Consider the following 24,246-nt stretch of genomic DNA (forward strand, 5'->3'; position numbering starts at 1 on the left):
GTCTCTAGTGGAATACTCCAGGGATCTGTGTCATGCACTTTTTAACATTTTGATCAGTGATTTGAATAGAGGTATAGAAGGAAAGCTCATCAAATCTTCCAATGAAACTAAGCTAGCACTTTGGATGACAGAGGCAGGATCCAAAGGATCTTAACCGACCAGAACATTGGGTCAAATCTAATAAGAGGAAATTCATTAGGAATAAAAGCCAAATCTCAAACTAGGGTACAAAAGATGAACCTCACAAGTATAAAATCAGTGAGTCCTGGATAGACAGAGGTCATTCTGGAAAAGCTCTAGGTGCTTTAGTCAACTGTAAATTCAGGATGATTCAAGATGCAGCAACCAAAAAAGCTAGTGCCTGGGCATAGTTCCCATAGGGAGGCAATGTTCTCATCGTTGTACTCTTCTCATCAGAGCCTCATCCATTTTTGAATGGGACATGGGCTAGGCATGGTGCTTAGCAAAGGACAGATGACTGAAAAGCCACCTCTTTCTGGCTTTTGAAAACAGTCAGGGATGTATATAAACACATACATTCACAAAAACAGTTTTTCTCTCTCTCTTTCTCTCTCTGTCTCTGTCTCTCTCCCCCCACCGTCTCTGTCTCTCTCCCCCACATCTAGAGAATTCTTCCTTAATTGTTGGTATTATTTAGCTGTTTCAGTCATGGCTGACCCTTTGTGACTCCACTTGGGATTTCCTTGGAGTGGTTTGCCAATTCCAGTGTCTGAAATTGGATTTGAATTCAGGTCTTCCTGACTCCAAGCCTGAGCTCTATCCACTGAGCCACCAGCTGCCTCTAACTATTTGGCATTAATTCTGTACATACACCCATAGAGACATATTGTCTCCCCCATAAAATAAAAACTCCCTCCAAGTATAGATCAATCCATTCTTTTCCTTTGTATCTCCCAGCATTGTGCCTGTCCCATTGTTTTTTTATTTTTACAAAACCTATAATTTTATAAGGTTCAGGGAGCCCCCACATTCCACTCCTCAGAAAACTGAGTAGCTCTAACTTGTAGTCTGAAGGAGCTGCCTGTGTCACTGGGAGATAAAGCAAGTTCCTTGGAAAGGATCTCTAACCAGGATGAGAGGAGGACCTGAAGCAATTCTATCCATCAAGCCACAATGCCTCTCACTCAGTTCATTTTGAATAATTGTAAGAAGCAGGCTGACAAATTGACCAACTTTTTGAGTGGCTAAGAGCCCCCAGTGCAGACAGTGACTATCAGTTAAATTTAGGTCGAGAATGTCGACTCAAGCAGGCTTCAACCACCATCATGGAATGGTTGAGCTGGAAAAGGCACTAGAGTCCAACTAGTGGGCTCCCACATTTTATAAATGGGTAAACTGACTTTACAAAAAGTGGCATGACTTCACCAAGGCACAGTAACCAACCAGATGATCAGGGTGCAAAGCTGTGTCTCCAAACCCCTTTGCTATATGGAACCACTCCTCTCATTTACTGAGTCCTAGAGAGTCATCCATTTCAACTTCGTGGCATTCTCCACTCACTGCTTACCCTGGCCAGAAAGATCCAGGCACAGGGCGACATAGATCCGTGTGAGGTAATAGCTTGAATTTATAGGGTTCATGCTGCCAAGTTCAAATTACTGCAGTTATATCGGGAGCATCCCTGAGACAGGAGGGCAAAAGGGTATCACTGCTTCTTTATGGATTGGAATATGGAGAGAGGGCAATTTGCAAAAGGTCACGTGTAAATTTCAAAGCACTCCAGAAGTATTGTCTCAGGCGCTCTTTCACCATTATTAATAAAACGATGAAAGATCTACGTCATTACCTCCACTATACAGATAAGGGGGAAAACTGGATATAAGAAAAGGTAATTTGCTTGTCTTAGGTCACCTAAAAGGTTAGTGACAAAGCCAGGAATAGAATTCAGGTCCCCAAGCTCCTTGTTGGTGGCTATATTCATTAAACCACAGTGCAGACCAAACAATTGGATATTGGTTTAATACATCAAAATGGGCATCCATTGGTCTCAATGACAGCCTTTCTTTTGACAGTCAAGAGAGGTTCCCAGATTCATAGCCAGAGAGATCTCTAAGGCCATCTAGGGCAAATGCCTCACTTTACAAATAAGAGAATGGAGCCATTTGTTTTTTCAGTAGAAATATAATTACCTACTGAAAATTTAATATAGACATAACAATCTATAAATGTGTAATTTTAACTTTCTAAAATTGATGTTTTAGTCATTATTCCTCAAATTTAAAACCTATTCAGCTTCCCAGCATCTGAGGCCTGGAAAACATTTCCATTTTGTTCCACATTGAAAATGCTTGGTAATCACATGATTGGCAAAATGGCAGAGTAGTTATTTCCTGAAAACCTCTGTAACCAAAAGACCTCAGAAAGAGAAATTATGTGCCAGATATGGAGTGACTAAAGCTAAGTTCACGAGATAATGAGATAGTAACACTGCACAGGGTAAAATTTTAGAAAAAAAACCACATGAAATAACATTGGAGAACCTAAACGCATAGCAATCTTGTTCAGCATAACGACCCTTCAAGTCATGCCACATGCTGAGGAAAACCAGCATAAACTCTCTCATGGTCTTGTCCCTCTACAGCGGTGACTCAGTCTGAACCACCAATCCCCACATCCCACAAGAAGCTGATTCTGTTCAGACAAAGGGAAAGGAGATCAGCTTGAAGGGAGGGGGATCATAGCACAGATGAAGTGGACAACATGGAGCCAGTTATATGCAGAGAATTTCTGTGCCCAAGGAAATGGGGACTCTGGAAACCCAGCTGGCTTAATACTTCTCCCACCAGACACCTGGCTCTGGACTTCCATACTCCCATTTGTGAAAAGGCTGATGATGCCTGGCCTAGTGGGAATCTGTGCGGTAGTGGAAGGGGTAGAAGTCAAAGAGTGAGAAAAGAAACCAAAAAACAAGTGACTAATACAAGAGAAAAGCCAAAAGACCAAAAGTCCAAGGGAAAAAGCCTGAACACAAACCTAGCTTACAGAGAGGTAAACCAGCAGAGTGACTCATAAAATATAAAAAGAAAATTGAGTCAAAATCTCAAAGCCAGAACAAAATGAACAAATGTTATACTATGAAGGAAAATGAACCCAACCAAATTCCCTGTTGAACAACAAGAAAATTTTGTGGACTCTCTAGAGATCCAGGAACACAGCCAGAATTTCCAGAGTGATTGAAAGAAGAAATTAAACTTTTTAAAGAAAAGATCAAAGAGAAATAAGGTAGGAAATCACAGCTCTCAAGGCCAAATTAAATTAAACAAAGAGAGGCGGAGCTTAGAAGGACAATGGAAAGTCTCTCTGAAGAACAATTGCTTTGGAACATAAAAAACAAGATGAAAATATGACAAAAGAGAAACACAAGGAAATGACTTTGAAGCAACACTTGAACTCTATACAGACCAAAGTAACTGGTCTAGAAGACAAAACGTGCAGATGATTTAAGGATCACAGGTTTTCCAGCTGATCGTGACAAATCAAAAATCATGAATATTGTGTGATAGACAAGAAATACAAGAAAAACTCTCAAAACATTTGAGTGTAGACAACAGTATGGATAATGGCTTGATAAGGAAGGAAATGTAGTATGAGAGAAAGAACCCTAAGAACCCTACCTCTGAAGTCCGAAGATTTGGATTCAAATCCCACTTCAGACCACTCTTGCCTCTATGACTTTAGGCAAGTCTTCCTGGACCACAGTTTTCTGACCTGTGTTTATAAACAAACATTTAAGAAGCACCTACTACATGGAAGGCACTGTACTTATGACTTTACCAATATGCTCTTGCTTGATCCTCATAACAGCCCTGGGAGCGGAGTGGACACTTGGTCTCTGGGCTGTCTTCTGGCTAGAACTATGATCTTCTAAATCTCTACATCACCACCAGACAAATTTCAAGGCAAGAAGTCAATAAATTTTACAATGTCAGTAACAGACAACGATTTTAGCAGCCCAGCGAAGACCTTCAGCTATGAAAGATCGAATGGAATAAACTGATTACTCAGCAATCACAAGAAACTTATTGGCTATCAACAAGTATTTACTAAGCGCCAACCTTATGGCAGGAATTATCCTATTATCTGGGGATATCAAAAACAAAGACCGGGACCTCAAGGACCTTCCATTCCATCATGAGAAATAAAATGTGCACATATAAATAGATACAAATTTTTCTCGATGTGGTCTGTGACTCCACGGAGGAAACTCCCTAAACCAATTCCGATTCACTCCTTGACTGACAGTTTTCGAGAGATGCCTTCTGTGTAGGTTGAGTTTTCTTTGTATATTATGCTACTCTTTAAAGTATAAGTGATATAAAAGGAAAGACAAGGTAATTTTGGGGAGAGTGACATGAATGGCCACTGGGATCCGGAAGGACCTCCTCCATGAATTAGAGCTCAAGGTGAGCTTTGATGCAAGCTGGGGATTCTGAGAGGTGTTGCTGAGGAAGGAGTCCATCCCAGGCAAAAGAAAAAGACAGTGTCAAGGTGTGGAGACAGTTGATTGAGCATTCAGTGTGATGGATGGGAAGTAAGCCAGTGTATTCAGCGCTTGAGCCAGCTCAAATGGGCTCACAAAAGACAAATTGTTCAATTTTTAGTATAAGCATTCGCACCTCAGCAATCAGCAAATGCTACCAATCAGGGCTTGATTTAGTACTGTGTTGATTATCTAGACTTGAGAAAGTGATGGTTAAGATGTTAATAAAGCATATTAGACCTAAAAGTATATCTTGCGAACATTTTTGATAGCCAGTTGCTAAACATTTACCAGCATACTCTTGAGTATAATTAAATAGTAGAGTACGAGAAAAGGAATAATGTTAAATAAACCTGGAAGGTTAGGTTATAGTCAGATTGTGAAGGACCATCAGAGGAGTTTTCTTGATCCTAGAGGCAATGGGGAAGCTCTTGGATCTTACTGTGATTAGAGTGGCACAGTCAGGTTGTGTTTTAAGAACATCAGTTGTATATGTGAAGGATGGATTAGAAAAGGGAGAGACTGGAAATGAAAGAAAGAAAGGAAGGGAAGGAAGGAAGGAAGGAAGGAAGGAAGGAAGGAAGGAAGGAAGGAAGGAAGGAAGGAAGGAAGGAAGGGAGGGAGGGAGGGAGGGAGGGAGGGAGGGAGGAAGGAAGGAAGGAAGGAAGGAAGGAAGGAAGGAAGGAAGGAAGGAAGGAAGGAAGGAAGAAAAAGACAGAAAAGAAAACAAGATTTAGACCAAAATCTTATATAACATCCCACCATAAGTTCCAAGTATAAACTTATTTTAAGTGTAAAAGATCACATCAGTTTGAAAAATTGGAGGAAGATGGGAAGTATCTTTCACAACTACTATTGCTAGAGAAAGAATTCTTCACTAAACAAGGAATAAAGTAGAGCCAAAAACAAGATCATTTAAATCACATGAAGTTGAAAAGCTTCACAAAATCAAAGCAGATAAGACAAGAAAGGAAGTAGCAATCGTGGATAAAACAAATTCCAGTAAATATCTCTGCTAAGGGCCTGGCATACAAGATATACAGGCAATTGGCATGAACATTTATGTTTATGTTTGTCATAGTCTTTGCCCAATGGATCAAAGGAAATGAACGAACATCCTCTGTCCCCCAAAATAATAAATTATTTACGAGTATAAGGAAGATTGATCCACGTTACTAATAACTGCAGGAATACAAATCAAAACAATTCTCATTTCACTTCACACATTGTCAAAGAAGACAAAAGATGGAGACAGTCAAGGTTGAAGGTGCTTTGGAAAGACAAAATTCCAAATATGCTATCAATGGAGAGATATATTTGGGAGTGTGGGGGGAAGAATTCCAGAAAGTAATTTAGAATAAGGCTTTTTTAAGTGACTAAAATGTTAATTCCATTTAATGAAAGATCCCACGTACCACAAAGAAGTCAAAGACAGAAAAATATACCATGAATACCAAAATATTCATAGTGACACCTTTTATGCAGCAAAGTATTGAAAACAAAATAGGTGGCCATTGATTGGAAAAAAGACTAAATAACTGAGATACATTAGTGTAAAGGAATATATCACTATGCCAAGAGAAATGACAAATATAAAGGAATCAGAATCATGAGAAAACTTATATGTACTGATGCAGAATGATGTAAGTAGGACCAAAAAAACAATGTGCACAATGACTACAACCTGAAAAAAGAGTAAAAGAAAACTTAACGCTGTTGGGACGGCTAGGTGGCATCACAGCGGATAGAGCACTGACTGGGCTTGAAAGCAGGAAGACTCACTCATCTCCCTGAGTGTAGATAATGCTTCAGACATTTACTAGCTGTGTAACCCTGAGCAAATCACTTAACCCTGTTTGTCTGTTTCCTCATCTATAAAATGAGCTGGAGAAGGAAATGGCCAGCCACTCCTGTATCTTTGCCAAGAAAACCCCAAATGGGGCAATGAAGACTCAGATACGACTGAAAACATGACTCAACAGCAATGCTGTGTAATTGTAGCTGATTTTAAACCCTGAAAAGAGTAGATAAGATGCACTTCCCTCTTACAGAGAAAGAGGACTACAGATAATGGAATATTCTATACCCCATCAGATTTATTCATTAGAGTTGCTAAAATGATTTTTTCTCTTTGTCTTTTAATCTTTCTTACAATGGAAAGAAGTGTAGAGCTAAGAGATGTGCTTAATAATGAATGTGCTGTAAAAAGTAGACATATTTTTTAAATTAAAGAAGGAAAAGCAAAAATACTTGGAAATATAATTTCCCCCAAAGCCCTATATAAGGCCTGTTCTGTTTTACAAGCATCATGGTTAATTAAAGGTGAGTACTTTAACCTCACACTTGGAACAGTTTATTTCCAGTTCCCACTCTGCTATAGGGAAATGGTGAGGATTAACTAGATCTTAAAAAACATTTTTAATTTCCCATAAAAAGAACTGAGTCACTCCTGTTACTTATTTAGGTAATGTCACTCACAGGTTTCCAAACTCTTTTATCCTACCTGCCACCAAGAGATTCATTGGGACAATGGGTAGGACCTTTTATGATCACTCCCTCATGCTGCCTCTCACTTCCCAACCCTGATTCCTTGAATTCAGTCAGCTCTCTAACACCCCCATGATGGCAAAGACATGAGTACAGTAATGTAGCTGATCTTTTACACATTCAGATTCTCTACTCCCACACCAACCCCAATCCTCAATGTCATCTTATGACCCTGGGAACTTGTGTTAAGAGTAAAGAGACACAGGATAACAGAAAAAGCACTGCCCCTAAAGTCGAAGGACCTGGTGTAAATGCCTACTTCTCCTATGTACTACCTGTGTAATCTTGGGTAAATAATTTAAACTTTTTGGGGACTCAGTTTCCTCATTTGTAAAATGAAGGAGAAATAGACAAATTCTGGAGTCCCTGCCAGCACTAGATCTATGATTCCATGCTCCTATCTCACTTAATTGATACCTATAATACCTAAGTGCAAACAGCAGTTAATTCTAAGTCAGAAGAATCAAATTGCCTGCCTTGTAGCAGGTCCCTTTTTTACTTGGAATGGAGAAGAGAAAGAAATAATAGCAAATCAAGAGTATTTTTATAGGAAAACACATCTCATGAGTTATTTTATGCAATGTGTAGAAATTCTCTATGTTACACTTTTTGCAACTATAGCTGATAATGTCTCCTGCAGGACAATTTTTCCATTTAGGAACCACATATGAATGACTATATAAGGACTAAAATAATCTATCCTAAAAGAAACTAAATTGGGCCAAAAGAAAATCCAATCACAGGTCTTATAAGAAATTTAATATATCCAAAAGAGCATGAAGTTGAATTCTGGTCTCAAATCCACCAGAATTTGTAAAAGTCATTGAATCTAAGTTTCAATTTCCTCAGCAGTAAAATGGGAATTACAATATACCTTCTCCAATCTACCTCACAGGATTCACAGACTCTTAGAACTGGCAAAAGATCTGAGAAGACCTCATCTTATTCAACATAGACCCCAACAGGAATTCCATCTGTAATACTGACAAGAAGTCATCCTGCCTTAACGTGAAGACCTCCAAGGAAAAAGGAACTCACTGCCTCCTGAGGAAGTCCATTATATTTTAGAACAGCTTGGATTATTAGGAAGATTTTCCCTTCATCAAGCTAAAATCTGCCTCTGCAGTTTCCACCCACTGCTTCTCATTGTGCTTACTTTCAACAAAACAGAACAACTCTAATCTTCCATGACAGCCTCCAAATACTTGAATAGGGTTATCATCTCCCCTCCCGAGACTCTGCTTCTCTACTCTCAGCATCCTGATTTCCTTAGATAATATCGTCTCTAGTTCTCTCATCATCTGAGTTGCAATCTTTTGTGTTGTGGAGATCAAATGAGAAAAGGGGTATGAAAGCATTTTGAAAGGTTCAAAGTACTGCCCGAGTGGAAACCATCATTCTTTCTTCCAATTTTCCTTCTGGTTTTCATGGGTAACTGTGTTCACAAGGGATAGCAAGTAAATTTCCTACTGGAGATAGTTATGCTCAGTAAATATACTAGAAAGTAGAGGAAGGAACAAGTAGAATCAAGGAGTAGCTATAAATGAAGTAAATAGAATTGAGACCAAATAACATTTTTGCAGCCTAGTATGATTTGGAAAGTCCCTGTAAGGGTCAAAAAAATCAGTCAGAATGGTGGTATTTAAGGAATTCCTAAATGCCTTTGATGAATTCAAGTCTCCAGTCCCAGATGAACTACACCCTTGGGTGCTGAAAGAGCTGAGAGATGGGAATGCTGAGCCATTGTTAACAATATCTGAAAAATTATGGAAAATGGGAGAGGAACCACAGGAAAAAGAAGGGTAAAGGCTTTCCCCATCAAAAGGGAATGGGATAGAGTGATTCTACTGCTGGCTTTGGTAGGAGAAGGGAGTAGGAGAAGAAAGAAATCATGTAGGAGACTTGGAAGGGTTTAAACAAATACACTAATTTCAGGGAAAGTAATTTGGCAAAGATTGGGAGAAGTTGAGGAATCTTTGAAAGAACCATTTCCACCACCAGATCCTATCCCTGTGGAGAAAATAGAGATATATAAACTAGAAAACAATACTCTTAGACATAACCAAAATTGGTTAGATGTCTTGAAGGATTGTTGCTAAGGGTTCAGCATCAACGAAGCAGGCAATCTCTAGTAGGGAAGCCCAGGGGTCTGTGGATGGCTCTGGCCCTATGCTCTCCACTATTTTCATCAGCGACTTGGGTAAAGGTAGAGATCACATGCTCAATAAATCACAGATTACACAAAGATGGGAGGCAGAGTTAATATACCGGACAGTGGAGTCAGCATTCAAAAAGGCCATGGGCTGAATCAAATAAAATGAAATTTGATAACGATAAATGGAAAATCATCCAGTTGAGCACAAAAATCAACTTCGTAAGTATAAGACAGAAGAGACATGTCTAAATAACAACTTTTTTCTGAAAAATATTTAGGGATTTTGTGGACTACAAGCTTATTATGAATCAGTAATGTGATATATTAGCCAAAAAAGTTAATGTGTTGGGTGACATTAATGGATATTAGCTTCCAAGAATAGTCCAAGTCTTGGTAGGTATACTTTTGCTTATTTTACTTAAAACTTGGCCTCCCAACCATTTCCCAGTTATTACAAAACCCATGCTGCCTGAATCCTGGTCATCATACCCATCTCCATCACCCTCTGCCCCATTAAAAACTTAAGACTTAGCCCTTGGGGAGGCCAGGCTTGGAAAGGTGACATTTTACCTTTCCTTATCCAGAAGCAGGCTTCCATGACACTCCCAGAGATTCCCAACCATGCTATCTCCTCCCCCTCTATTTATTTCTTGTCTTTCCCTAGTAGAACAGAGACTATTTTACTGGTATGCATTTGTATCTCCAGTGATTAGTATAATAACTGAAACATGGTAAGGGTTTTAAAAAAAACCTATCCATCTCACAGTTCCAGAGTACTCTGAGTTTGTCAGATCTCATCTGAAATATTGTGTCTAGTTCTGGAGGTCACAATTTTAAAAGCACATTCGATCAAATGGAGAATGTCCAGAAGTGAGCAACCAAAATAGTAAAAGTTCTCAAGTTCGTGACTCATGAAGACTACTGAAAGACCTGGGGATGTTTTGTCTGGAGAATAGAAGAACCAGAGTTCTTTACAACTGTCTTCAAGTATTTGGAGGGCTAGTACGTGGGGGAGAAATTAGACTTGCCTTGGTTGGTTCCACAGGGAAAGCTGAGGAATCTAGAAGATAAATTACTTCCTTGAATGTGCCCAGTGACTCAAGTGGCTATACAGCCACTCCTCCTTAATGACACATGAATATAATACAAGAAAAAGAGACTTATAAAAATACCTGTCCAACAGGGTATCTCACCACCATGACTAGCTAGAGCCTTCTATAAAACCTGTGAATTCTTGTGCCAAGAAAACATGCTACAAATCATGTTGGCCTTACAAAACACTGCCTTGCTATTTCCAGGCCATAGTTGTTTAATTATTTTAGTAATTATGCATTCATACATACACCTGCAAGCCAAAAATAATGTAGTATCACAGTACTGGAAGACATACTTACGTCCAGGTAAACTGTATTTAAACCAAGGATAAACTAATTTTGAAAAATGCTGGGGTAGGAGCTCTTGGCACTATTATCCACTTTCTCCAAAGCTGTAGGACTCTATACAAAAAACACTGAGCTTCATAAATGCTTGTTGACTGACTGACTGATGGTGCCAGTCATTGTGCTAAACTCAGGATTACAAGACTTCTCCAAAACCCTTCCATACCCTCTATTCAACCTTTCAGGGATTAGCAGCAGTTGCTTTGGCTGTTGTTGTTATTTGTCCTTTGCTCTAGAAGAGGACCATGACATCAGGGAGGTGATGCCATGATGGGCAAGTGAATCGAAGAACGGTTGAAGTCATTATGACTTCATGTCTATAAAATACTGAGATCCTTTAACAGTTCAACAAGTTGCTATCTGCCCTAGAGGGAGAGAAAAAAAGATAGAAAACTCAAGGGAGGCATTTAGGATCTACTTGCTTATTTTTTAAATTAATATCTAGGTTAGTTTTTAGTCTTATGACCTATCTCTCTGCTACTAGAATTTCTGCTTGGCAAAGTCCCATTGAAATTCATACTAGAATTTTAAAGACAGAAAAAAAAGATAGGACTCAGTGCCCATCGGAGTCCGTTTCAACCCTCAAATTGGACGATTCTGATTCTGTAACATCGTCCCACTTGTTAGTCATACTACACAATAATTCTGTGCAACTAGAACTTTGAAAGTGTTCAAAGAAAATGATTGAGTTTTGTTTGGTTAGGGTTGTTAGGCCTTTTATGTTATTTTTTCTTGAGTTTTGAAACATTTTCAGCAATATACGGTTCCTCTCAGTGAAAGTGAGAATTTTGCCATGTTGCTCTCTCTTAAAATTCATGGACTTCTTCCTGAGAGGGTGCTCATTGTCTAATTTGCAAAGGGGTTAAAATAAAAAACACTTTTAAAATATCCAATGTGCAATGTCACTCAAACGAGACTCTCCCAATGACAGGGATACCCACTGGACAACATTTTCCAATTGTGTTTTCTGTTTCCTGAGTCCTTGCAGTTCCCTCCCCTTTTAGTGAGAGTGGCCAACATCTGAAGGGGAGTCACCTAAGCCTGCCAAGCCAACCCCTTATCTCAGAGGATGAGGTGGAGTAACTGTTTTTCCTTGATGCAAAATATGAGCATATTAAGTAACACTTTTCTAGCACATACACCTCAAATCCTGGCTGAGTGACAGTTTTGAAAATGAAATTTAAAAATCATGAGGGCTTTCTTCTTTTGGGGAGAGGACCGCTGGGATTGGTTCTCTCCACTTCAAGGCCAATTTCACTCAGCACAGTTTAGCGGAACCCCCCTCTGCTTCTGTATATGCTGAAAATTCAACTGAGGTATTGTTCTGCTATGCCCCATTTCCAGGTCAATCTGAAAAACACCAATCTGACACTCCCAAGCCAATTCAGTGGTAGTATATAGGATGCACCTAGCACTTAAGTCCCAATGGAATGAAAAAGACGGATGAGAGATTAAGATAATGATCATAACATCTCCATGCAAAACATTTAGCTACACAGACTGCACCAGAAGCAGCTAGATGGTGAAATATATATTGCTTTGGACTTGGAGTCAGGAAGACTTAACTTCAAATCGTGCCTCAGACACCTAATAACTATCTAACCCTGGGCAAGTCATCTAACCTCTGTTTGCCTCAGTTTCCCCAAATGTAACAATAGGATAATATATAGCACTCACTTCCCAGGGTTGTTGAGATGATTAAATGAGATGATATTTGTAAAGCACTTAACACATTGCCTGGCATAGGGCTTAATAAATGGTATTTGCACCTCTTAAAATGCCAAATAAAAGCTAACTATTCATGATGAAACGTCGCATCATTATCACGAAGCTCTCCACAGTACAAAGACAGACCTGCCATTCGATTTAGAGACTGCAATTAGAAAAATCACTCAGAAGAAAGTTTCCCATCTGATTCCTTTGTAAAGGAATTCCCTTAAACCAATACCCAAGGTCTTAAGGAAACCACAATAGTTAAATACATTATTGAAGCAGGGGATGACTCCACTTCTGAGTCATTCTACTTAGTGAACCTCATCGTCAAAATCCCTCGCTTGGGTTTTTCAGTCTCACGGATAAAGTGTCATGCCACCCACCATGAGGAGATTTGAAGAAAGTGAACTGAGGACGTGACCTCAAGTCTCCATTCCTCTCAGTTACAGATGCAGAGTTAGAAGAAATGAGGACCCAGCCTCTCTGGTACATATACCCCCAAGATATTACAAGAAGCTTGTCAGGGGAATTCAGGGAATATCTCAAGTAGCTATGTTATCCTAATAAAATGTTCCAGAAACTCTAAGAGGATTTCCAACCAATGAAGTTACAAAATTTTTGGCGTATCCTTGGAGAATAAAAACTAATTTGTTTTGTTTCTCTTGTGTCTAAGCATGGTGAGCTCTAGAAAGTATTTCTTTTCATAGAAAAGGGGAGTATGGGAAAGTTCACTGAAAAGTTTAATGAAAAGAGACTGAAAATGGTTGGGAAACTTTGAACTAGACCATCAAGTCCACCCGCCATGTTGTGGCCACGGAACACAGAAAGAGCAAAGGGTCTTCAAGAGAGCTTACAGATACAATGGCTTTGATAACTCCCAACCAGTTTAATGCAATGCAGAAGTTTCTATCTACTACTCCCTTCCCTATTGCCTACAAAATTGTTCATGTTTCTTCCATCCCTAAAAATCTCTAATAAATAATGCAATCAATCATCCACTGATTCATAACCAAAGATTATATACCCAAGAACCTGGAAGAATGTTTGTCTCTTTGACAGAAGAGGGACATTTGGTAGAGATGTATGCTTGAGGGAGAAAAGTTAGAGAGTTCAGTTTAAGAAGTTTACGATGTATTAGGGGTATCTAGTCTGAAATGTCCAATAGGTGACTGGTGGTGCAGGACTGAAGCTCTGAGGAAAAACCCGGGATGAATTTTTAGATATTTGAAACCTCTGTATAAAAAACTAACAGCATCAAGAGAAAGAGTTTAGAGAAAGAAGAGGAAGCCCAGGAGAGAACACTGAGGAGCACCCATAGTTCTGGGATAGGATATGAACGATAAATCAGGCAAAGCAATGGATAATAAGTGGTCAAACAGATAGGAAAACCAGTTAAAATAACCAGAAACAGAAAAACAACATATAGAAGTCCTACAACTGTATAAAGAATAACAATAAAAGAAATGAAATTGAACACTGTGAAATTACAATAACCAACTTTGGCCTAGAAGAAGACATAGTAAAAGATATCTCCTCACATTTCTTTGCAGAGGTGAGGGTCCGTGGGTGCCAAATACTGCACACAAAGTTGGACTTTTTTATAAATTATTTTTTGTGCTGAATTTTTTTCCTTCTACTTAAAAAATTCTTTATTTTAAGGAATGGCTCTCTGGAAAAAAGGCAGGAAAGGATTTATTGGGAAGTGTAGGTGATAAAAAGTCAAAAGACATAATTAAGAATATTTTTTAAACCACCACAGTAAAAAGCCAAATGACTTCTTAAATGAGATCTTCGATATGGTTGCTTTTTCAGTCATCTTTGCCTAACCATTTTGATTCATTATGAGAGAGTTCATCAGTACAGTCAGGGAGTAATCAAGAAAAGGCTGTAACGGGAAAACAGAAACAAATGAATTACAAGGTATCTAACAAATGAAATTATGGTCCTTTATCAAGAGAGCTAGTTCAACAATCAAGTTTTTAGTTCCTCATCCACAAGGATGGAGAACACAGATAAAATGTCCTTTCCACCAAGTGTGGAGTACTGGCAAGAGTACTGAACTTGAGATTCAGGAGAGACCTGAATTCAAATCCTTATTCTGGCACTTACTACTTGTGTGACCAGAAGCAAGTCATTTTATTTCTCTGACCCCATTTCCTCACTTGATGAGAAAAAAATGGCAGACAGTACCTTTAGAGCGTGCCCAATTATGATGAAAAATGTAAGAAGTTATTATTCTCAATTCCTTCATGCTCACTTCCTGAGCTACTTTGTACCAGCTGAGTGCCTCTCCCTCCAGAACCAGTTCAGGCCAAGCGTGATGTCACCCTGAGTCCCAGAAGTTCTCATGGCACCTCAACAATTGGGAGGGTTCCATAGACTGGATGAATCATGGTCAGTGATATCGAAGGACTCCTGCCATGAGGACATGTCAGGAAACCAGTCATATCCCAGAGGCCCTGCCATCAATTCGCCCAAACTGTCCAATCCCACAGCTCACATAATAACCCTAAAACAACATTAGCCAATTATGAATGCTAATTATAAAAAATTTAAATCATTTGCTTACATGGAAAAAATGGCATACTTTATAGATATTGGAGGAGGTAGAGAGACTGGGACAGACACATTTCATTAGACTTGATTTCATCAGTGTAGGGAACTCTAGGTGTATAAATTCCCTCTTCAGATAGGAAACTCATCTGTAACTTAGAGTTTTCCCAGACCGCCTGGGGCACTGAGAGAGATTCAATAATTTGCCCATGGTCACAGAGCCAAGATGGCATTATGTGCCAGAGATGAAACTTAAACCCATGTCTTCTTGCCTCCAAAGCTATTTCTCCAACTACTCCACCAGCAAATCATCATCGTCATCAGAGTCGGCATTTATCTAGAACTTTAGGGTTTATAAAGTGCCTTACAAATAACTCATTTTATCTTCACAACCATCCTGAGAGGTAGATGTGGTATGATATAACATGACATGGCATAACATGATGCCATATGATACAGTATAAAATAGGATGATATAATAATATAAAATAGCATACTATAAAATAACGTGAAGGAACAAAACATTTGTTGAGCACCTACTATGTGCTAGGCAATGGGTTATAAATATTATCTCATTTGATCCTCAAAACAACCCTGAGGTAGGTGATATTATTATTCTCTGTTTGTAGATGAGGAAACTGAGGCAGACCAAGGCCAAGTGACTTAGAGTTAAACAGCTGGGAAGTATGTGACTATCCAGTGCCCTGTCCACTGCTATATCTGAAGCTGCTGTCTTAATCTTAATACTAATGGTCAAACCTTTTGAGTTTACAAACATACTCATAACTAACTTCATTAACTGCCTTATTTCATACTTTAAAAGCCTAAGTAAATGTTTATGTTCCTTTTATTTATGTAGTTATCTTAATTTCAGGGGAAATTCCCCTGAAAATCAAGGGAAATACTTCAGGAAATTCATTTCTCAGTCAAAGCCCAAAGAAATGCCACGTCCAACATCCTATTACAAGGTACTATCAACCCCTGCAGACCTTACAAAACCAAGCATATGATTTGCATCTCCTGTGAACTGAGCCAAAACAGCCTTCTCAAGGAAAAAGGAAAAAAAAGGAAAAAAAGCCCATTATAGCCTATTCTCTGAAGTTTCCCAGCTCATTCCGATCAAGACCTGCCTTTACTGACCTAAAGAAAAAGCAAGATGCTTAGAGAACCCTGGTAGATTTCTTATATCTATGTCTTCTACCTGTTAATATCTTTGTTCCCTTTGACATTTGGACAGCAATACAATCACTGCAACAGAGGTTTAATGTTACCTGCTACAAAAGTCTAAGGATTTTGCTTTTACCACTTTAAAATGTTCCCACAACCATGGAGTTAAAGGATGAGGAACTTGGGAAACACTATCAAAGCAAAAAGAACATATAGGAATTCCTTTTTTCCTAAGCAGCATGCCAGGCAAATGTTCATAAATCAGACTCAGAAACACAGAAGGGAAGGAATGGAGAGATGTAAAGAGGGAAGGAGTCCAGGGCAGGGTGAAGTTCTCCCTTACCCTTAGATATCTCAAAGGACAGCTATATTTCCAAATGGAACTTTCCAGGGAGCCATGAGAAATGACATGCTTCGAGGCAGTCCTGAACATCTATGAGGGCCTCTCTTTCCTAGGACCAATCATTTGGACTACAGCAGGGCTTCTTAACCTAGGGTCCATTAATTGTTTTTAAGATACTTTTGATAACTGTATTTTCTTAGAATTGATTTTCTTTGCAATTCTCTGGATTTTTGTTTTACAAGTTTCAAAACATTCTTCTGACAAGGAGTCTATAGGTTTCACCAGATTACCCAAAGGGCCCATGACACACAAGAGGTTAAGAATCCATGATCTAGAATAAAACATTGTTCCAGACCATGCTAACCCACGACCCCCTCTTCTTAGGCACCCCAACCTTCCATATTCAGGCTGCTGTGGGCATTAACCAACCCCAGGATGGCAGTAATCAAGGCATAAACAAATAGCCTGTTAGGGGGATTCCAATTACATATGGTTAATTTCCATGTAAGATTTTGTCATTTGCGCTGTGTGCTCAGTTTTGGTTTGTTGGACACAACCTGAGATTTCATTGTCATAGGAGTTCCCGAAGAGGAAATTCTCCTTTCTGATACAGGTTCTCACCTTCACTACAATTTAGAAAGAAGAGATGCCTGGGACACTGAGAGGTTAAATAATTTGCCTGGTATCATCTAGTAAATAATGACAGGAGATAGATTTGAACCCAGGTCTTTTGACTCCAGACCAGCTCTTTCTCTCCAACTGCATGTGGCCTCTCGTCATTTAATGATTCTATCATTTTAATAGCATCCTATTTGCTCTTTGAACAGTTACTTTATTAAACACTAATTAAGTTTTGCAGCACCCCTGTCAAGTAAATAGGAATCTGCTCATCTTGTAAATGAGCAGACAGACATAGGCAGACTAAATCATACAGACAAAAAAAAGTGTAAAAAAGAACTCCTAAGTTAAAGCAGAAATTTTATTTGGTCCATAAAGACCAATATTAGTAACAAGGGCTCCCAGAGTGTCAGCAAAACGTCTTTCCTTTTCACTGAGAGATACAAGTCCATCTTTTTTTTCAACTATGGGCCAGCCCCAATTCCCATTCTTAATCCCCTCGTCAGAGATCCATTTTGCCAACAATGTTGACATCACTCTAGTGTCAGTATCCTTTTGTAACATCTGTTTGTCTACACTGTAACACACGAGAGAATATTTATTAGCAAGCATTGCCAAGTACATTTATATAAAGCTAGCAGCTTCTTTGAATTAGTCACTTACTGGTGGCTGGTTAATATTATCACACCAACTAATTTTTTTTTAAAGGATCATAGCTAACACTGGCACCTGCTTCAAAATCAGATTCCAAAGGTCCTCCATTTAGCATTAGAAAGGACTTCAGAGATCACCTAGGAAAAGGTAACATCAAATTGATCTAGGTTCTGACCTCAGAATGAAGTTCTAAAACTAATCTCTCTCTCTGTCTCTCTATCTCTCTGTGTCTCTGCCTCTATCTCTGTCTCTCTGTGTCTGTTTCTCACACGTGTGCGCACACACATATATGCATACACACACACATATACGCATACACACACACACACACACAACTCTCAAAAAAAAAGCTTTGGTTTCTAACTTCAAAGATATCAGCTGAATTAGCGTGTGAATGTCCAGACATAAACAAACGTACATAGAGATGGCCAAGCCCCCACCAGCAGCACTCACCTTCTACTTCCTCTTCATCACACACATGTTTCAGGAAGGAAGCCCCTCTGTCCAGGACGGCTTCATCCTCCATCCTATAGTAATAAAAAAGAAAAAACGAGTGCTCAGATTTCTCCTGGAGAGTTCCAGTTGAAGCAGCCCAGCTTCTGGGCAGGTTAATCTGCTGCGCGCTGCCGTTCATATCAGCAGCAGGCCACTTCTCTCTTCTACAACTCTGTTATGGCTTCTTTGGAGGGGTGTTTAGGATTACACCGGCCCCACATAGCTCAAATTCTAGAATTAGCAAGTGGAGGAAGGGTAATCACAGACCAGCAGAGGGTTTCCCCCTCCCCACCCCCAAGCACTCTGGTGTGTTTGCAGAAAGCAGACAAGAAACCAGAGAGGAGAGGAAGTTTGGTGTGTCTGCAGAACCGAGTGCTGAGCGTTTGTGGAAATCCAGCATCAGCGAACAGCTCTGATGATACCTGCTGCAGAAAATGTATACACTCACACGCCCCCCTAAGCGCACCCACCCACATGCACAGAGAGAGAGACAGAGAGAAAGAAAGACCGTCTAACGCACAGTGGGAGCCTAGCCTTCAGCCAGCCTCTTAATACCAGCAAAACATACGCTTCTGTCAAGTGGCAAACTCTGAGTCACATGTTGGCCTTCCAGAGTTCTGACATCTGAGGATTAATCTGAGAGCCAGCTCTAACAATAGTCAAGCCATCCTAGCGGTCACTCAGACATGTCACTCATTCATGACTCTTCTCACTTTGGATTTCCCCTTGCCGGCCAGCCCTTTAACTGTCTTCCACCGGCTAAGGGATTCTTTATTTTAGAGCCATATTCTGCAGCTCTCCTGTCATGTTACATAATAGGATCTACTCTGCATTTTCACATGCTAAATAAGACCTCACGAGCCTTCCAAGTCTTGACAGCATTTTCGGGCCAACCGTTGCCAAGCACATTTCTAAGTTTACAGTACGAATTAAGGGTTATTTTCATACTCGGAGCCTCCTTTCTTTAATTGTATAAACTTTAGTAAGGAGAATTCCATGAACTCCATTTATAGTGAAGCTAGGAGAAAGTCACTCCTGAGCTCCTCAGGGGCCAAAGGAGCATTTTATAGTCTACTCATCAAATCCAATGCACTGCTCACTATTGTAGCTTTTAAAAAATGGCTGCTGTCATTCAGAAATTTGTCATAATCAATCCAACAACAAGCAATTATTAATCCTCTGCTAAATGATAGGTCAAATCATTCTACTCCCTGCCCTAAAGGAGTTTACACACTAAAGGAAAAAAACACAAGAAAACTGATAGAGATATGCAAGATAATATATGTGGATGTACAGCATGGGAATATTTCCCTATATTCTATTACATGAATACATCCATCCCATCCTCCCTAAGTGGCTTGTCATCAATCACCTGGAAACATGGAAAATCCCTCCCCTGAAGTCACAGGACCAGCATCCAAATCCTCAACCTGGGCCATTCTTATGCCTTCTACTCTATACAAACAGCAAACCCAAACTGGACTGCTAGCTAGCAGCCTTGAACAACAAAAGAGTATTGACTCTTAAGTCAGAGGATCTGGGTTTGAATTCCGCCTTCACCACTGTCTGCCATGAGTAAATCATTTCACCTCTGTGAGACTCAGTTTCCTCAACTGTGAAAGGAAAGAGTTGGGCTAGATGACTTAGAAGGTCCAAAACTACACTCCTGTGAAACTGGAACCAGAGGTTCTGGGTTCAGATCCCATCTCTGACACTTAACCTTAACACCCTGGCCCTCAGTTCCCTCAATGAGTTGGCCTCTGAGGTCCCTTCTAGCTCTTTGACTCTATTTGCCCAACCTGACATGCCATCATCAGCCTCTGTGTAACAGGGCAAGTCATCTCCCTGTTTGGACTGCAATACCTGCCTCCTCACGTCCATCTTTCAAAATTCTGATCTTCACAGAAGGGCCAGCTTACATGATAATCTCCTCCGTACCTTCCCTGATCTCCCACAATGAAAGCTTTCTTTCAAATTCTGTCAAATATTCCTAAAATATTTGGACTGGATGTCTCCTCTGGCCACATCACCAAGCATAATGCCTTGTATAATATTTACGTATGCACATATCATATTCTTCCAGCAAAATGAAGATAGGCCCCTGGAGAATCAGGGCTTCATTTGTTATCATTCAATGTCCACTGCCTAGAACAGTGTCTCACACATAGAAGGCACAGGAGGGAAACACTTGTGGAATCAACATAGAAAAGGAGAAGACTCCAGGTCAGTCACTATACAGTGTGATCCTGCCTTACCAAGGATCTCCCCTGGCCCAAGACTCACAATTCACTGATATGACATTGTTTGTAGACCCAAGTAAGGAGGACAACTCAACAATGAAATCATCTTCACGGATGTCCATAGCAGAATATCCCTGGACCTGTCAATCATTCCCGGCAAGCTACTTCCAATGTTCTTCTTAATGGATAGCAAAGCAATTGAATCCACCTTCTTTAGATTAAAATTTAACAAGCATTTATCAGGAATCTACTATGTGCCAGATACTGCGCTCAATGCTTTACTAATATTATCTCATTTGATTTTCATGTCAGCCCTAAGAGTTAAGTGCTATTAAAATCCCATTTTATAGGGAGGAAACTGAAGCAAACAGAAGTTAAGTACCTTGCCTAGGGTCACACAGTTACTAAGTTTCTCAGCCCAGACTTGAACTCAGATCTTCCTTTTTTCCAAGTCCAGGGTTCTGTCTACTGAACCATCTATATATTAGCTCTTCTTGTTTCAACATTAACCAACAAAACTAACATTCCATCTTGGAACGCTCCCAGGGCCTCTACAAATTTCCTCCACAAGAAGATCTAAGTTTGTTAGATCTTGAGTCTATAATTCCCTAAAACAAAGGTTAATTTGCTGTGTCTGAGCTTTCTCCAATCTTCCATGCAACAGAAGGAAGGTAGAGAAAAGATGTGTTACAGGTAGGGTTAAGACAAGGGTTAATTCACACATTGAGACTGCGATCCAATGTGGAGAAACCATCGTGTCTGGGTTCCTTCTGAACTATCAACTGACAATAATTCCTAGAGCATTCTTTGGCTATTTGACAAATGATTTCGATTTCCTGCAAGACGATAGGTAACAAGGAGTCAGAGATCCACTCTGGGAAAATCAATTCCTTGTGACTGTTGCAGACGTGGACCCCGCATCATATTCTGAGAGCTGCCCCTTCTCTGCAAGAAGAGATAAGTTGCCACATTCTGCAAGCATGAGTATTACAAACTAAAAATACAAAACCTGGGCACACACTAACATGCACGCTCTCAGTCCACTCTACCATTCATTTTAGACAAGTCCACACAGTCTCCTATACCAAGAGAATAGATGGAATCCTTGACTTCCTTCACCAATGTGCCATGACTGTCAACTGTTTGGATCCAAAGGGTTTTTCCCCATTTTGGTTCTCTTGGATGTTGTTATTAGAACATCTGGAAACATCTCTTTAGATGACACATATTTTCTAACCTAACACGATGTCTTGTGTAACTTTACCCAGACAGTCCCACAAACACTTCTGAAACATGACTTTCAAATTGCTTGTGCATTTTGCTAAAAAAGAGAACGGGAGGGAGAACTCTCTCACTGAAGAGGATTCATATCACAAGCAAGAGGGAGTTCAGAATAGATTTGGAAGCTTCTCACTTGGCATCACGGGGATAAGGGTCATGTTAGTCTATCTTATAAAATTTACACTGAGCCAATATCGGTTTTTTGCAGCTTGGACTGTGACAGCAAAAGTTATAGCCCTGCTATATAAATCCACACCCAAAATGGAATTTTTCTTATTCTCTGTTATTCCGGGAGAGAAAACCCATTGGAGTGCAGTGCATATCTAAATCGCCTGCCAAACCTATCATCTCTTTGCTGGGACCAACTTAACACAGAACAGGATCATCAGGGGCACTCAAGCCCATCACAAGAACAACTTAAGGAAAGCATGAGCCATAGACCACAGGACCCCTGCTGTGTTCTGTCCTCCCAAGAAAGCCTGCCCCTAAACGTCCTTGCTGACTGCCAGCATGCTCCCCAGCTGGTCCACCCAGAGCAAGCAACTGCCAGTCAGCCAGTCAGCACGTGGCAGGCTGCCAACACCCAGGTTTCAGAACGTAAGCCTGCCCCAGCACATTACTGTTAAAGGTTGAAGGTCTTTGGGCTCACTAGCCTTTAGACTCTCCTCAGTTACCCTCTCCATTCACCCCTCCCTTCCTGTAGCCCATTTTGAGCATTTGGTCTACCTTTATTGTAGTAGTACTTGGTTATAATGTTATGCAGCCAATCTTTCCTTCCTTGCCCAGGCATTTAAGAAGGGGGTGAACTAGGAAAATGGAGCTTCCACCCATCGTGGTCCCCTGTCTAAATCTGAACCTCACTGCCTTTAGCTCACTGGAGAGAGGTATGGAACTTGAGGTACTCAGCGGCAGCTTCAGAAGAGGAAAAAAATGTACCTTTATAACCTAGGGCAGAGGGTCTTAACCTTTTGGATGTGTCTAACTCTTTTTCCTGAAGCCAATGAACCCTTTTTCAAAGTGTCTTAAAATAAAACAAAATTAACAATAATTTCTTTTCATAAAATTAAAGTGATATAATCATTTTAATTAAAGGCATTAATTAAATTTAAAATTTCTAGGACAGTATTGAAATACAGTTATCAAAATACACCTACTCCAGGTCATGACCCTGTGTTCTTCTGTGGAGAGGATTTACTCCCCCCTTTCCACCAACAACTACTCCCACATGACCATCCCACTTACTCCCTTACCCTGGCTTACCATCCCCTCCTCCTCCAGGTTAAGTTGGAAGTTACATAAGAATCAAGTTAATAATAGGATTTACTAATTCCTCTCCCTCCCCCCAAAAAAATCACCAAGGTTATGGTGTGCTGGGTACAGAATGACTTTCTCTTTTCAACACATTGAATCCACAGTTGACAACACTGATGATTTTCTAAGTCACTTTTATGGCATAAAGTTTATTAGTTAACAATTTCTTTAAACTCCACTTGTTTTAGCAGAACCATTCAGTCTCTTTACAAGCTTCATGGAGCCTCATAATCTCTCATTTTACAACTGCCATCCCAGGCAGAGCAAATGTTTAAACTGATCTTGCTACACGTGCCTTTTCACACTGAGTGAAAAGAAAGACTCAGGGGGAGGGAAGGGTTTAAAGAGCAGAGAGCCCATAGTAAGTGAGAGAATGTGCCTCCTAACTCCAAAGCTAACCCTTTTCCCAATGGGCCATGCATTGTGCACATGAGAGCTTTATTTTACAGAAGTGGTACCAATCTCTCTCAAAACTCAGATCCAAACTGCCTCTGCTGATTTGCCTAGAGACTTCTCAGGAGAAAAAAAAATCACCAGCTGCAATAGTCTATAATAGCAAGGTCACCAACACCCAGAAATCAGCTCTGGCATCTAAAATTGAGCACACAAACACACCTACCCTTTCCCAAAGTTCCTCCTTCTCTGTTACTTCTAATCATTTCTCGAAGCTTGGAGGATCACTTATATTATTAGAATAAGCACACAAGTATCATGGTGCCTTTTAAACTAAAAAAAAAAACTTTATGAAGACTTTTCTTTGAAATAAGCTATTTTTAGTTTATTTCACTTTTAAAAGAATCAGCTCACAAGAACAGTTTTAATTCTTAACCTGAAGTTAGGGAAACTTATCAGGGCTTAAGTTTGCTGCCACCTTTTGGTGGTATGTTGTCATCATAGGCAACCAATGAAAATGAGTCAATAATCTAAAATCCAAAGGGCTTCATTTCTGTATGTGTGTGAGTTGTGTTGTGTTGTGTGTGCTTAGGGGATTGGATGGGAGAGTAGTTCCTCTGAGGAGTCAGCTCCATACACATGACATATAACGGCTCAGTGACAAAGACACCTAAAATTTGACACATGTTGCTTCTGGAAAGAAAAGATTATGCTCCCAACTGGGGAAAGAAGTGAAGAATCTCTAAGGGTGAAGAAGATCACAGTGTCAGAAGTCACAATGGATAAACGAACCACAGCATATCTCCTTCAAGTTCAGAAACTCACTTAAGAAACCT

General features: G+C 39.9%; 1 protein-coding gene across 4 annotated transcripts in view; it reads right to left on the reverse strand.

Moving 5' to 3' along the window:
• The window catches only part of SLC4A4 (solute carrier family 4 member 4), a 387,105-nt gene that overhangs the window by 328,793 nt on the left and 34,066 nt on the right, over window positions 1–24,246 (reverse strand). For 2 of the 4 annotated variants that reach the window (XM_072624426.1, XM_072624424.1), the window contains exons 1-2: window positions 18,706–18,765; window positions 18,144–18,217 (exon numbers count right to left, since the gene is read on the reverse strand). In XM_072624426.1, coding sequence (XP_072480527.1) covers window positions 18,144–18,216 — 73 coding nt within the window. In that variant the 5' untranslated portion in view covers window position 18,217; window positions 18,706–18,765. Of the gene's footprint in view, window positions 1–18,143; window positions 18,218–18,705; window positions 18,766–24,246 lie in introns of those variants that run through there. The other 2 variants (XM_072624425.1, XM_072624427.1) reach the window with 1 other exon arrangement.

This window comes from Notamacropus eugenii, chromosome 7 (genome assembly GCF_028372415.1).
Source record: "Notamacropus eugenii isolate mMacEug1 chromosome 7, mMacEug1.pri_v2, whole genome shotgun sequence".
In the NCBI taxonomy this organism is placed as follows: Eukaryota; Metazoa; Chordata; class Mammalia; order Diprotodontia; family Macropodidae; genus Notamacropus; species Notamacropus eugenii.